At 32.3% G+C, this 16225-nt stretch overlaps 2 protein-coding genes across 2 annotated transcripts; one reads left to right on the top strand and one right to left on the bottom strand.

Moving 5' to 3' along the window:
* The first annotated feature begins 263 nt into the window (after positions 1-263).
* On the top strand, positions 264-4251 carry LOC121235708. The gene is made up of 5 exons (XM_041132079.1): positions 264-776; positions 857-990; positions 3062-3209; positions 3313-3419; positions 3834-4251. Exons 1-5 carry the CDS (start codon positions 476-478, stop codon positions 3873-3875), a joined length of 732 nt encoding a protein of 243 aa, XP_040988013.1. The 5' UTR covers positions 264-475; the 3' UTR covers positions 3876-4251.
* A 9470-nt stretch (positions 4252-13721) lies between these two features.
* LOC121234707 (homeobox-leucine zipper protein HAT5-like) lies at positions 13722-15906 on the bottom strand. Its single transcript, XM_041130766.1, has 3 exons — positions 15375-15906; positions 14529-14923; positions 13722-14433 (listed from the first exon to the last, which is right to left on the bottom strand). Exons 1-3 carry the CDS (start codon positions 15517-15519, stop codon positions 13987-13989), a joined length of 987 nt encoding a protein of 328 aa, XP_040986700.1. The 5' UTR covers positions 15520-15906; the 3' UTR covers positions 13722-13986.
* Between the last annotated feature and the right edge of the window lie 319 nt (positions 15907-16225).

The following is a 16225-nucleotide window of genomic DNA, read 5'->3' on the forward strand; positions in this document are numbered from 1 at the left end:
TAAACCGATAAAATTTTAAATAGAAAAGTATTATATATACAATGAAATTATAAAAAAATTAAACTGACATGAGTTCACGTGTTCTATTAAATTTATTTTATAATAAAAATAATTTTACAATCTCACTTTCTTATCAAAACACGTAATTTTATAAATTTATTTTTTTACAATCACTTTAACCATAATACCTTTTAGTAAAATATAATCTCTCTTTTAAATCCTAATCCAATCCGCATAAGGCGCATATATAAGAATGTTCGCTTTCTCCAATGACCTTTAGACCACCCCAAAAGCCAACCTTAGAAGTCCAGCCATGGTTTCCAAGGAGCATCATCGATCAGCGTTCTCTCTGCACGTGTATTATATTTGAGTCTTTTCTCACCATGAGATTGGATGATATCTACGAGGAACAAGTGGAAGGGAGAGAGGGAACAGAGATAGACAGACATACAGAAAAGAGTGAGAGATCTAAGAAATGGGCATGCAACTACGAGCCTCCTCTTCTCCTATCCATCAAAATATCTCATTTTCTCCTGCAAATCCTTTGTTAATCCATAGCCGTTTCGTCCAAAACAAAGGAATTGTCTTAGAAAGGCATTTTGGTGTTAATCCCACTAGCAGCAGAAGCATAAGCGGCATAGGAGGAAGAAGAACTAGAAGAAGAGAAAATGGAATCGTGGCGTCAACTAACGTGGCTGCACCATTCTGGGATTATTGGAAACCCCAGAAGGGCCCTGCAGCTCCTTCCCTCAGCGACATCCTCTGGCCTTCTGCAGGTTTTGAGATTTGCTAGATTTAGATACAGATACTTCCCAATGACTTAGAATGTGCTTAATTGTTGAAGTTTTTTCTGTAGGGGCGTTCGCTGCAATGGCAATATTGGGCAAGATGGATCAGTTTTTGGCCCCAAGAGGCATTTCAATGACAATTGCACCTTTGGGGGCTGTTTCTGCTGTTCTCTTTGCCGCTCCCTCCTCTCCAGCTGCTCGGGTAGACTCTCTCTCTCTCTTTCTCCTTGAATCGAAAGAGCTGACCTTTGAATTTGATTAATGGCTCGGCCTCAGTCATTTAAGGCCCGTTTGTTACTTGTATAGTCTAATTTTAAGTTGAGTTTAATTAAATTTACCTTTAACTCAAAATCTCTTTACACTTGATCCACAACTTCTCATAAATATATTTAAATTTATTTTTAAAATTCAAATACATCTAAACTTATCTTATGTAGACCTCACAAAACTTACTTCACCATCTTAATTTACTTCTAATCATAAAGAATTAAACTCATTTAAACTCATCTTAATTCAACTCAACATCCGAACGGCCTTTATTTTGGATATTAGAGATGGGCTTTCATGGGCTTTCTCTGACACATATAGACAACATTGTTTGCAACGAATACTTTCTATGGCTTTATTTTGGGTCTACTGTGACACACTTGTTGAGCTTTCTCAGCCAGTGTGTCATCTCTCACTCATGAACATGCACATTGTTTAGACTCGTTCACCTCCCTGGAAAACTTGCTAGTTGTTGATGGTACGAAACTATTGAGTAATAAGCTTTAAACTTATTAAGCTTTAAGAACGAGATCTCTTCGTCAATTATGACACCTTCATATACCATGTTAGTCTGGTAACTTTGACACCCCATAGATGAAGAGAAAAAATATAATAAAGAAGATGAAATCTTTTAGCTGTTCTTCTTTTTCTATTCTATTGTGTATTTTTCCTTTAATTCTAAGTCATATTTATGGTGTTGGAGCAATCGATCCTCTTTTAATTTGATCCAATATAGCTTCTTTTAGATTTGCAGAGCAATTTGCACCTCTTTTTTTTTTTTTTTTTTGGTCTTCGATCAATCCTTTTTCTTATAATATCTTCTCTGCATCATCCTCGTATCTTGCAACACACTCGTATATTTTAATGTGCCCATGTCCGTCAATAGCTTTGTTTCTTTTCTAAAAGTCATTTCCTTCCCTTGTAGAGATCCTAGCCATGTTTGGATTTATTAATTGAGAGAATCCTTTTACTAATACAGAATCGATGCATTTCTGCATGCTCTACACCAAATCGTTCTTATGTGGTGGCGTTTGACAAGTCCATCAACATTCAAAATTTAATTTTTGGCACGTGGAGATAACATGAAGTTTTATCAATGGACTGAAACTTACTTTGAATACCATATTTTTGCATGGAGGCGATAGCCATCCCTTCGCTTTCAATACCATGGTGATTTCTTTCAAAACCTATTTCTGTAGAAAATTTAAATTTCATCATGTATTGAAAGCCCAGATTTCAATGGCTTCATCAATATTGAAACTCCCATGTAGCACAAGAAATTGATGTGCCAAATGGCGAAGGGAAGGCAGTGAATGCATGTTGTTAGGCTCTGCTTTGTATATAACTAGCATTTCTGATCGGCCTCGTTTGTTTTCGCAGATGAGTTGAGATTAAAGTTAAAAATTGAATAAAATATTGTTAGAATATATTGTTTTGATATTATTTTTTTTTTTTTTTAGATTTGAAAAAATTAAATTATTTATTTTATTTTGTATGAAAATTTGGAAAAGTTGTAATGATTAGATGAGATGAATTGAGAGGAGTTGTAAAAACAAACGAGACCGTGTTGGGACCTGTTTTTGTCTTGTCACTTCTTCAGACATTTTGGATAGTTTAGGATTTTGGCATGGTTTAAGAAGGTGTTTGCCGTTTGGTCCAGATTCTCAGGCCAGGGAGTAGGCCATGGATAGAGAGTTTGTTTGTTACATGATTCAAAGCTTTTTACAACAGAGACAAGTTTGGTACTTAGTCGAAGATATCTACCCCCAATTGAAGGATACCGTACAAATATCTTTTGAATAAAGAAAATCATATGTTGATTTCATGGTCAAATCTTGAAGATTGAGACCCGAGGGATTGATTGGTTTATTAAAATGAAAAACAATGGATATAAAATTCCTTTGGTGGAACCTTCGTGTCATTGGCTGCGTTATACTTTCATCACTTGAGTTCATTTCCCTGCAAGGACTTGCATTAAGAAGTATCTTGCTGTTGTAATGTTACAGAAGTACAACATGTTCATCGCTCAAATTGGTTGCGCTGCCATTGGTGTTCTGGCATTCTCTATATTTGGGCCAGGCTGGTTTGCTAGAAGCATTGCCCTGGCCGCTTCCATAGCCTTCATGATCTACACGGGTGCCAGTCATCCACCAGGTAATACCCTAAGGCAGCTTTAACTTGTCCTCTTTGTTGTTGCTTGCTTCCTAAGAGATCCACAATTTTGTGCTAAGATGCAAACTTTACCATCAAAATGTAGCTGCAAGCTTGCCTATTCTGTTCATTGATGGAGCTAAGTTGCACCACTTGAACTTTTGGTATGCTTTGTTCCCTGGCGCTGCTGGATGCATCCTCCTCTGTTTGATTGTAAGATCTTTTACTTCCTCCTTCACGAGCTACCTTTAATTACCAAGGGGTCTTGACCAAAATGAAACAAATATCCCTAGGAAGAATGAACTAATGGATGCCAAATAAATTTTTCTCAACTGATTTAACATATGATTTCCTGCATCAGCTATTGGTTAAATAATCTGAAGAAAACTCGTTAGTAGGTATCAAGTATTGTAAATGTTAATTGACTATGTCGAAAACTGAGTTGTAAGTTCAAATGCTTTCAAGTTCCAGTATTAATAGAGGTCATTCTTCCTTCAAGATGCTCGAGATTCGATGTCTTAGCAAAACCCTGTGGAAATCACGCGGTATTCATTACTAACACATTATTTTTTCTTATACGTTGCTAACATGTGATGTTTTCTCATTTTTTCTGTTCTATTGCTACAGCAAGAGATGGTGTTATTCTTGAAGGATAACTTCAAATTTTGATCTGTAAACAATTTCATTATCTGAATCTAAGTGTATGCTATGAAGATCGACACAAATCACCTTCTGCAAAGGTAGTGGAAGATCGAGTAAGTAATCCTAATCACTCCGCGCGCACCAAGCGTATTTGTCCAGATTCTTCTCCCAAATAATGGCTTCTAAAGAGGAAAATGAAAAGCTTTGGCAGGCACCAATCTACACAGTATCATGTTACATGATTGTATAGAAGTTATACAAACTTTGTTATTAACAAGTTTGAGATTAAGATCACTGGTGATATTTAAGTCCACGGGGATCATACGACAAACAGACTTCAACCCATCTCTTGTGAATTTTTGTGTATGCATATCAATATTGTCTTGGAATCTTTTTAATGTCAGATGCTGCTTGGATTCCCTGCCATTTACACCTCTATGAGTTATCATACATCAGGACTTGTTAGATGATATAAGGTAATCGTTAAAGCACTATGAAGAATCTTGGAAGTTTGCTTATTCGTGTAGATCTAGCAGGTGATTGTTTAGCCACAACTTCGATCTCTAGTAACGTGGGAATAGGATGACTAGGAAAAAATTCCAAAAACAAACTAGAATAATGCTGTGAGAATATGTTTGCTGCAAAGTTAAGCTGTCCAAGACTGATATTTAAAGCTATTTAGCCCAAAATGATAAAATGCCTGATATGCATTTGTGGGCCAACATAAAAAGAATGCTATTCACATGTGATGCCATGAATATGAGCAAACATTCTCTGAAGTTTATATGTGCTGATAACAAATAGATGAAAAGGTTTAGGTGAGTTGAGATGGTTTTAAATGAGTTGAATAAAATATTGTTAGAATATTATTTTTAATATTATTATTGTTTTAGAATTTGAAAAATTTTGAATTATTTATTATATTTTCTATGAAAATTTGTGAAAATTATAATGATGAGATGAGATGAGATGAGTTGAGTTGAAGTAAGTTTCGAATCCAAATGGAGCCGAAGATTTCATTTGTGTGTGTGACACCAACGTCCTCTTCTCTTTTTATCTCAATGTCCTTCTTAAGTTTCCAAGTCATTATTTTCTTCAACCCAAATACTGAAACCAGACTATTTACACATCCAAAAAACAAAAACAAAAATAAAAATAAGCACGAGAAAAAAAAAAAAAAAAAAAAAAAAAAGGCAGCTCGGAGCGCAATAAGTACATAGCTTGAAATTGATCAAGTCCCTGCTGGGATTTTGGACTTTTTCTTGGAAAATGACCAATTATCTTATAAATTCAATGAGAAGAGACGATTTCAATAACTTATTTAATGTTCTGAAACTTGAAAATGGAAATTGGATTCTTTTCTTGCAGGGCAAAAGAAATAAGTAGGAAACTGCTCGCTTGATATAATGGAATAGCAATGATGAAGCTGACATGAATCTTGACATACATGGGCATATATTGTATAACAATGTGAAATTCTCTCTCATGTATTATGAATATCATTAGAGAAACAAACAATCGAGATTTTCACCTATACCCTCTCTCTAAACTGTATCATCCAATTCACAAAAAGGGACAGATATAAGGAATATTTAAATGAATATTTAATATCGTATCTATTGCTCTTCTAATTTGGGTAAAAGAAGGATTTGGTAACTTTTTTACCAAACCCAATCAATCTTGCCATGTCTTTGTAATAATACTCGATTTACAACCAACTTAAAAGGAAAAGTATATGAGTAATGTTATATACAGTCGTAGAGTGTATAAGTATTATGCAGTCGCTTTAAAAAAAAGTGGAGTCTATTGTTAAAAAATTAATTTCTTTTCATGTGAATTCTGAATTTATTCATTTTTTTCAAAATGATTGTACAATATTTACGACTGTAACTATCATTTCTCCAAGTATATTTACAATAAAAAGGAAGATGTTTTAGCATACATCCAAAGAACAATAGTTGGGGGTGAATTGTCGAAACTGAACATAGATGACACTTATCTCTCACTTAGGCATGCAACTTACGATTTTACAAAAGGAATTTCAAGAGGTTGGATTAATAGCTCAGGAAACTGCCGATACAGTGGTGGACGTTTGTGTTCATTCGTAATTTCTCACTCAATACTTAGATTCATGTTTAGCATATTTGGACTAGTATTGGGATGAGACAATTATTTTTAGCTTAATCTTAAGAAATGCTTGTGTATCTCTATTTAGTATTTAGTATTTTATATAGTTTTTATTGGATTCTAGGCTATGTTTGGATATCAAGATCACTTCAACTTATCTCAAATCATTGATGGAACTCACTACTTTTTCAACTTCTCATAAAAAAGATAAACTCATCTTAACATATTTCATACATTTAAACACATATATCAATTTATTTACATTCAAAGACATCTCAATGAGATTTACAAAATACTACTATTCACAAATCAATTATGATCATCTAAAATCAATTCAGCATCCAAACAGAATCAAACATAAAGTGGAAGATTGCGTAATAGACAATGAGGTGAGTTTTACAACATTATTATTATTATTCACGTAAATTTCTTATGCAACATTAAATGTTCTATAAATGTTACTAGACTCTCTTATGTGTTTATCTTTTGGCCTTTGAAATTGATTCTAAACTCTAGGAAATCTTGAGCCATCTTTTTTAGCATCTCTTGATTTGCGACGTACCAAGTGACTAGTGGGTCTAACACGTATTCTTTGCTTAAAAATTAAAACTCAACTTTATATAATGAAAATAACTACAATTACAACATGGACTTTACACTCTAATGAAAATAAATAAAAAATAAAAATAAAAAGATATGTAGTGGTTACGTAACCACCCCACGCGAGGTGGCGAGATTTACCTTATTTTGAAGTGGTTTCACCGCAAGCGAATTGTTCCCATGTGGCGGTCGGACCACCACCGCTTCGAAGTGTTAATAATTATTTTTTAATTATTAAAAATAATCTAGCGTGCCTCAATTTTTTTTTTTAGAAATGGAGGATATAAAAAGACACACCAATATTGAGAAACATTAAGCTCGGTTTGGATTGAAATGGGGTTTTAAATCCATCTCATCTCATCTCATCGTTATAATTTTTATAAATTCTTACATAAAATGTAATAAATAATTTAATTTTTTTAAATTTCACAATAATAATAATAATATTAAAAAATAATATTTTAATGATATTTTATTCGACTTTCATCTCATCTTAATTTATTATTCAAACCTAACTTAATTGTTTTGTTGTGGCCCACCAAATTCGAAACATAGAACATGGAGAAAACATATCAAGGCCACAACTTTTAGGTCCTGTTTAGATTGCAAGATGCTCTCATATCATATTATCTCATCTCAATACTACAAACACTAAAACACAAATATTTGTTAATTTCAAATTTTAACTTTTTCATCTGATTATTACCTAATCGTTATAACTTTTCCAAACTTCTAAAAAAAACAAAACAAAAATAATAATAATTCAACTTTTTTAAATTCAAAAAAAAAATTATATATAAAAATTATATTCTAACAATTTTTAAATTTTTTAATATTATAATTCAACTTTTTATCTCTCATTTTTAAAAATCTATAAAATATATTAATTTAAATTATTTCACTATTATTCACAAATTATTTTATTATTTTTAACCGATCATCTCATCTATCTCATCTGACTATCCATACCATGTCTTAGAGAATTTCATGGTTAACCACATCTGATCAATTGTGTAGCTTCTCATATATTTTGGTCAAAGGTTTAATATTTATATAAGTTGATATTGATATGGGTATCAAGAACAGGGAAAAAAAAAGGGGGGGAGAGAGAGAGAGAGAGAGAGAGAGAGAGAGAGAAGTTGTGATGTGAATTAATTAAAGTACGCCAATTTTGAGAGTGATTACAACACTCACACGTACGACAACTAAATGATACCATCCAATTAACTTAAAGAATTAATTAGATGCTGATGAAGAATTATATATTAATTTTAATTTTCTTTTATGCGATAAGAGGTGGTACTGATTAATTCCAACTCAGTAGTCGTGGAGGAGGGTTAATCAAACGTCGCTTCTTGCATGCTTACAAAACTTGCTCAAATTGCATTCGATTTCGGAGTCAACTACTGATCACAGTGATTATCAGTTTAATTGTTATTGGTGACAACAATTTTTCAAACTTTTAGTGGATTTTTGGACTTCAGATCAGATCCACTAAAGATGACCTTTTCTAGAGAGAGAGAGAGAGAGAGAGATAGATGGGGGGGAGAATTGTCATTTAGGTACATGTTCATCAAATCTGTCAAAAAATGGTGTCACCAAAGGCTTTTTTTTTTATAAGATAATTTGCTGTTATATAAACTTTTTGAATATATATAAAATAATAATTCTACTTAGCATCTCACATACTACACTTCTTTTAATTTTCTTTTTCCGTAACAAGTATATAAAATTTGAATGATAAAACAATTCAATTAGTTCAGCAGGAATAAAATAAAAAAAAATTTAAAAAAATAATTAAAAGAGGTAAGATGTATGGTTTAGGATGCTGAGTAGCATAACTCTATAGAAAACAGTAATTACTAGACGGAAAACGATCGACTTACAATTTTTTTTATAATTATTTTACAACTTTCCATGAAGTGAAAGGTAATTTTATAAAATTGAAATTTATTTTTAATGAAATGTCATGATTGTATTGGATAATTGCAAAGTAAATTATAAAATAGTTATAGAAAAGTTGTTTGTGTATTATTATCCTTTTTCCATATCCAAAATAAGAATTTTCATGATTCTGTTTAGTTTTGGTTCTCATAACACGTCTCTCTTTCAACATATCCAAATTATTATGACGAATCATTCTTTCAATATTGCTTAATTCGGGTTGGATTCGGATTGATCTATAAATAATACTCATGACTTGACATGATACAATTACAACTCGCAAACACAAATTGTCATTCCATTGACTATTTGCATCACCTTCAACAAGAAGTAAGGGTGTGTTTAGTTGTTAAAATCAACTCAACTCATATCATAATCATTGATGAGACTTACTATTTTTTCAACTTTTCATAAAATAGTTAAACACATTTTAACCTACTTCATAAATTCAAACAAATATTTCAATCTCTTTATATTCAAACACATTTTAATATGATCTGTAAAATATTACTATTTATAAATTAACTCAAATAATCTGATATCATCACAAAATCGAAACATAACCTTATAAATCTCTAAGAGCAAAACCGAGAGATTTTTTTCCTCATCTGCTTCCTCCTTTTAATCCAATAGTACCATAAGAATTTCTAGCTATTGACACCACAATTTATGAATCATTACCTTTCTTGAACATTATTCTCAATGGTTTTTCAACTTTTTTAAGTGTGTTAAATTATCGTTGGAGAGCAGAAAAAGAACGTGAAGAAAATTACAGTTTAATCCACCAAACTGTAACGTTTTCCACGGAGATGGGTGGCCTTCTCGTGAAAATAACAATCATTTCTACCGTACAATATTATTCATAATGTTTGTTTTTCTTTTCAATTTTTTTGTTTGCATCAACTCCCAATTTTTAGAAGAAAAATAATATTTATAATTATAAAGAACGTAAATATCGTATAATTTAAAAAAAAAATACAAAATTTATATAAAAAAATTTAATTTTTTAATAATAGATCCACTCTTTTTTAAAATAATTATTCGATGCTTAAATACTTTATAACTATATATAATATTATTTTTTAGAGTAAGTTTTGTCATTTTTTAGATAAATAAAAGATTGTTAATTGCACATCATTTAATTTTATTCGTAAATAAATGTGAAACTTAATATTAAATATTATGAAATTCAAAGAAAATTGCCAGAATGTTTGTAATTGTTAATTGTTACCTCAGTTAAAAATGAATAATAATAAGTTTATTACTTTTGTATTTCTTTTTTATTATTTTATAATACATTTAAAATTTTAATTTTTTAAATATTTTTTTTAGCATCATTAATTATTAAAAAAATTTAAAAATATATAATTTTATTAATAGTTACTTATTTAATTATTAAATAAAAAAACTAAAAAAACTAAAAAAATTGTAGGAAGCTAATAAAACCTATCATTATCGGTTAACAATAGGGCGTTGAAAATGAGAGCTGACAGCCACTTGTAAGTGGACCTACCGAAAGCAACCCACCACGTGTGACATTGGATTGATCTAAGACTTGGTTTGGATATTTAATTTTTCTCAATTTATCTTAATTTATTATTATAATTTTTTTAAATTTTAATATAAAATATAATAAATTTTTTAAATTATAAAATAATAATAATATTAAAAAATAAATTTTAATAATATTTTATCATCTCAACTTAACTCATTTTAACATCTAAATATAAATATAATTTAAATAAACAGATGCGTGCTGTCACCGTCTCCAACGCTCCACTGGGTCCCACCCATTATATATTTTATAATATATATATATATACACTTGGTTATCTCTATCTGTGTATCTTCTCCCTCGAAACAGAATAAAAATCCCTTTTTATTTTTATTTTTCATCACATTAAAATATAACCATGTTGAGCCGAATATCAGCCAATGAGGTGTCGGATCTACTGCCACGTGGCTCTTAACATCCACGTCCCATGGGGCCCAGCACAAGTTTTTAGATTCCGTTTGTTGAGTGGAGGCTGTCTTTGACAGCGAGGCTTGTTGGTTTGACGAGGAGCCCCGTTCGATCGATCGTGGCCGTACACGTTCCGAACATCCGTTAAAACCCCATCCTAGCGGATTTTTAATGTCGGCAGGAGATCCATATAAAGACGTAATAGACACCTCGCTATTTTAGAATGGTATTTGATTTAATAATACAACATATTTGTCTCCAAATTATTCCTTCAATGTATCTATAAAAACTATAAATTATTATTAAAATTGTACTAAATATTTATAATTTTAATTCTTCTACTCAACAGTCCTATACCACACAATAGATTTTTATTTTTTATATTTTTTATATTATGTAGGACTGTTGAGTATAATTATTCTTATAATCTACATGTTTGAACTTCAAATTATAAATCAAAAGAGTAATTTAAAACTAATAACAAAACAATGCATACATATTTAAAACTCAGATCTTCAAAGTTTTTTTTTTTCTAAATTAAAGAAATTAAATATTGAGATTGACAGATAAAATGAATTTTAAAATCTTTATTAATGTTCATGGAAGTTTTCCAAACAACATGAAACGGTAATTAAAAGAAATGATAGAACTCATTTGACGTATTTATTTACTTTTTAAGTCTCTTTGTTTTAGAGCTGCCCTCACACCATATGGTGTGGGTAGCACCTGTCCCAAAATTTATAATGTTAAATCTCACATTCTTTAAATATAATTATTGTATTGTCTTGACCTCCTATATAAATATTAGTCTAAGAGGTCAAAACAATCAATTAATTTGAATTCAACTTCAAATTTTTAATAAATTATATATATCTATATATAATATATTAAAATAAATTATTTATATAAATATTAAAAATATAATCTTTTATATTAAATATAAAAGGGGTGCGGAGTAAGGTCCCCGCCCTCGCTATCCCGCACCGCCCATGCAGAGGTGGGATTAACGGGGTCAGGATAGCGGGAGACGGGCCTCCGATGCCCACCCTTACTTTTTACCAAGATATGAAAAATATTGATGGTTGAGCCGTCCTTTTCGTTTTGTCAAATTTCTATTTCTTAAAATTTTAAGCAAAACATGGTGGGTTTTTTAACATTACGGGTGACAAAGATGTTCGGTAATGAATAGTATAGAACTGGTCTTAACTCAAACAAGAGCAAACAGTTTTGACTCAGCAAAACATTCAACACAATAAAACTCCTTTTTTAAATTGGCAATATTCTTTTGATTTTCAATTTTATACAACAATTTAATATCAGTGGTTCAGAATTTTTAGTGTTTTTTTAAGGGTTTAATATGGTGTAGAATTTATGTAAAAACAAATAAGTAAATATTTTTTCCCCAAATAATCACACATTATTTCTAAAAATAATAAATAAAAAGTAAAAAAAAATGAATTATTTGATAATTAACTTGTAAATAATAGTAGTGATATGATAACTTACATGGGCTATATGTATACTGATGCTAAGAAGAAAGTACTGGGAAAAGATAAGAAAGAAGGTCACAATCAGCATCACCATCATTGGATGGGATTGCATTGCAATATATCATAGTTCTGTTGAAGGGGACCCTTTAATTAAGCCAACAATGTTGATTGTTTTGGCGATGTAGGAATTTTCCTACCAAGTTAAGGCCACCACGAAACCACTCCTTTGCATAGCTTCCCCGCTACTAATTAAAAAAAAAAGCAACAGATGCTGACATTTTGTTAAAATTCTGAACGTTTACTGTGGATTTTGCTATATAAGTCTCACAATATTTATTTATATTAAAGTTTTTTTTAGAATATTAGATATTACATAAATACAGTTAGTTAGCTACGTTTGGATGCTAAGACGATCTGAGTTGATTTATGAATAATAAAATTTTGTAAGTCTCATTGAGATGTGTTTAAATATAAATAGGTTGAGATATATGTAAAAATGTATAAGTAAATTGAGATGAGTTCAACAATTAAACATGACTAATTTATATATGAAATTCATCTATCTTTTGTTATAACTCATAGAGTTCGATAAGAACTTTAACATATCTTAGTCCTAGTGAAATAAAGTCAGTTCTCATTTAAAAAAGAGAAATATTTTAGTTAGAAGGTGATTCCACAAAAGTAAACTCACAAATTGACGTGTTTTGATGTTGTATGCCAAATTGTAAAGTTAATTTTATTATAAAATAAACCTAACGTATCATATAAAATCATATTAATTTGTAAAATCTCTTTACGGCGATAAGACTTCTAGTTTCAATTTTCATTGAGGATATTTTATTGGAGTATTAAATATTACTTATCATTCTAATTTTTATCATCCTCTCATCATTCTATGATGTGATATTAGATGATTGAAAATTATTTATTATATTTCACTTATAAATCTATCATATAATTTTATAAAATGAGATGATAAAAAAATGATAAAAATTAAAATGATGAGTATATTTTTTCTATGCCAAAACTAAAGTCCATCATATTTGGCATATGAAATATAATAAGTGATTTTGCCTAGTCATCTTGAGGTTGATACCACGACAAGAAAGCGCAATAGCAATTGATGCTTGAATAATTTCCACAAGAAATTAGAAAAGTAGGGAAAATATGAAAGTCAACTCTTTTGTACATTTCAGAGCTGTTTACACCTGCAGATCAGATGCTGCTACTCATTGTTTTGAAGACGATTTAAAAGAAAAAATGCAGGCGGCAGACTCCATCACAGTTCTGCGCATGTTCTCTTAAGCAGAAAAACTGGATCAAATATTTATGAGCTGTTGTTCATAACACGTGATAATAAACAACAGTACAAATTTTCATTCCACGATTTTGAATGTCAAGGCATCTGCATCTCCTCCTTCACCAAAACATTCCAAAACTCACTTTTAAGGAGACTATTCTCATTCATCCTTATCATATTTGCTCAGTCATGCTATATCCTACACTCTGATCTCACTTCAATCGCACAATACTGACGTTTCCCGTAATCTACTAGATGAACTCTTGTATGTTAAAATGAGAAACTATAGTTAATAGATAATGTTATGTTATGACATGAAGATAGGTATATAGCATTTTTGCTACTATATATTATTTCACTAGCAGAATTTCAATGAGACCAACTTAGGCCCCATGTTTAACCTCCCTTTCCACCCACAAAATTTCACAAAATCAAAGTAATACAGAGCATTGTACGAGGGAAAAGGTTATTTAATTACATTCCAAACTAAAAAAGAGTTTATTGAAGACTAAGAACCTTAACAACAACAACAACAACAACAACAAAATCACATAGAGGGCAAAAAGACCAACATTTTTCTTGGTGCAGCCCAGACCCAACCCACCACCACAAGCTAGCTCGTGGTATCAATTGTTCTGGATTTATTGCATATATCTACCACCACATCATGATGATCTAAAGCAAAACAGGGGAAATTCATATGCCACAGATAACTCAGTAAGACCAGGACCAGAATGCATGATCTTCAACAGGAAATCCAAAATTACATGAACTTTCAGACGGGTCGGAGTAATCAGCATCCTCCAACTTTGGAAAGATGAATGGAGGCAATAGGCTCTTGCTCATGAGATTGTCCTCCTCATCTTGAGACAGATCCGATTGATCAGGTTCCAAAACATGTGAAGAATCACCAGGCTCTAGCAGTGAAGAATGAACCCCATCAGTGTAATGGGGACTATCTGAGTCAAATATATCACTTTTTGCTGAACTAATATCTTCCTGCTTACATGACACAATCGACACTTTGGATGCTTCGGCCTCACAAGCAGATTCAGAAACCTGCTTTTGCAGGGATTCCTGGGATAGGTTATTTGTATCAGATAGTTCAAAACCTCCCCTCTCTTTCTCTTTCAGGAGCAGCTTATCTGTTAGAAGAACAACCTGCAGAAAATTCAAACTCGTTGATGAGCTTCAATCCAAAATCCCAGTATAATACATAAAGAAAGGGCAGTGAATTGTGGAGCAAAATGTTCTACCTCAGCTTTTAGTTCATTCTTCTCCTTGTGGAGATTGTCATATTCAGCCTTGAGGCTGTCATAGCTAGCTTGTAAAGCGTCGAAATCCTTCTCTAGCTGTTTGGTCTTCCACCGAGCTCGGCGGTTCTGAAACCAAATGGCAACCTGCCGAGGCTGCAAGCCAAGGTCCTTGGCAAGCTGGGATTTCCTTTCGGGTTCAAGTTTGTTATCCACCTCGAAGCTTTTCTCGAGAAACTGGACTTGGTCGGCTGTTAGCCGCCTCTTCTTCTCGGGTTGATGAAAATAGTCGTCCAAGTCGTCGTCTCCATTATCTTCGTGGTCATACGAGCCAAAAAACGGTCTATTTGATCCGTTTCCTCCACGAGCATCTTCAAAGCTCATCATCGATCTTGAACCTGAAACAGAACCACAACACACTTAATTTCCTTTTCAAAAAGAAAAAACACCATTTTTGACTGAATCGCCAGAACAAAATCTTGAATGGACAGCGAAGCTCTGTTACATTTTTCTTCACAGATACACACACATTGGATGTCCAATTATCTGGGTGCTTGAGAATCTTCGTAAAACTCTCTTCTTGCTTGTTCATCATTTTTTATCATCTAAATTTGGTTTAATTGCATGAATCTATAACAAAAAAGTAAAATATAAACTACCCACACAAACGGTTTGGCAATAAGATCAGAGCCAATCTAATCCAGAGTATGGTATGCATACAAGGAAGGAAACTTTGGCTGATTTAGAGTTAAGTATAGCAAATTAATGAATACGAAACCACCCATAAGAGCAACTAATAGTATATAAAACGATAGAGAGATGAAAAGCAAGAAGAGAGAGAGAGAGTACCAAGGAAAGAAGGGGAAGACCCAGAAAGGAAAAGAGAATCAAGAGGCTGAGAAGCGCAAGAACCCTTTTGATTCTGAAACAAAACACTCAAAGGACTGGAACCACCACCACCACTACCACCGGTATAAACCCTCCCACCTGCCATAATATTTTTCTTGTAACACCTGATCAGTTTCTTTCTCAAGCCGCCATGGCAGCTGGGTTAGGCTGATCAAAAGGCCCTTGTTTTCGAGTTAGGATCTAAGGCTTGTGGCGGAAGAAGCTGGTGATGATGATCTCGGTGATGTGTGAAGTATGGGAGCACCGGCTGCTCACACCCATCACTCAGAAGAAGAAACAGATGGAGAATTTCGCCCACAGTGGGGAAGGAAGGGGGGAGAGCGAAGAGCAGGCGAAGTGGTATTCGGTTGTTCGTATCAGAGCAAAGAGAAGGAGAGTTACTTTTCCCTGAAAGGGAGACCCTGAAGAGAGGGTATAATAAGGGGTTCCAAGCGGAGGTTGGAAATGGTGAGACTCTCTAGTTACAATGATGCCCCTCCGATCTTGGCTAAATAGAATTTGCTTTTTCCTTCATTTTCTTTCATTATAAATTACAATAATTTGGAAACTTAGAAGTTTCAACTATTGAGTAGATAGTTGTAACGATTGTTGCTCACTATTGTAAACTTTTGAATTTAAGTTCAGACATGACATGACTTTATCACGAAGAAATAGATTGAGGTACCAATTGCCACCCATCTAGTTTAGTAAGATTTACCACATAAATAATCTACAAAACTAGGTTATTAAAGGGAAATTCCTAAAGTGCGAGTCCGAAACCGACCAAAGATAACAAGAAAAATACATTAATA

The sequence above is a fragment of the Juglans microcarpa x Juglans regia genome, chromosome 6D (assembly GCF_004785595.1).
Source record: "Juglans microcarpa x Juglans regia isolate MS1-56 chromosome 6D, Jm3101_v1.0, whole genome shotgun sequence".
In the NCBI taxonomy this organism is placed as follows: domain Eukaryota; kingdom Viridiplantae; phylum Streptophyta; class Magnoliopsida; order Fagales; family Juglandaceae; genus Juglans; species Juglans microcarpa x Juglans regia.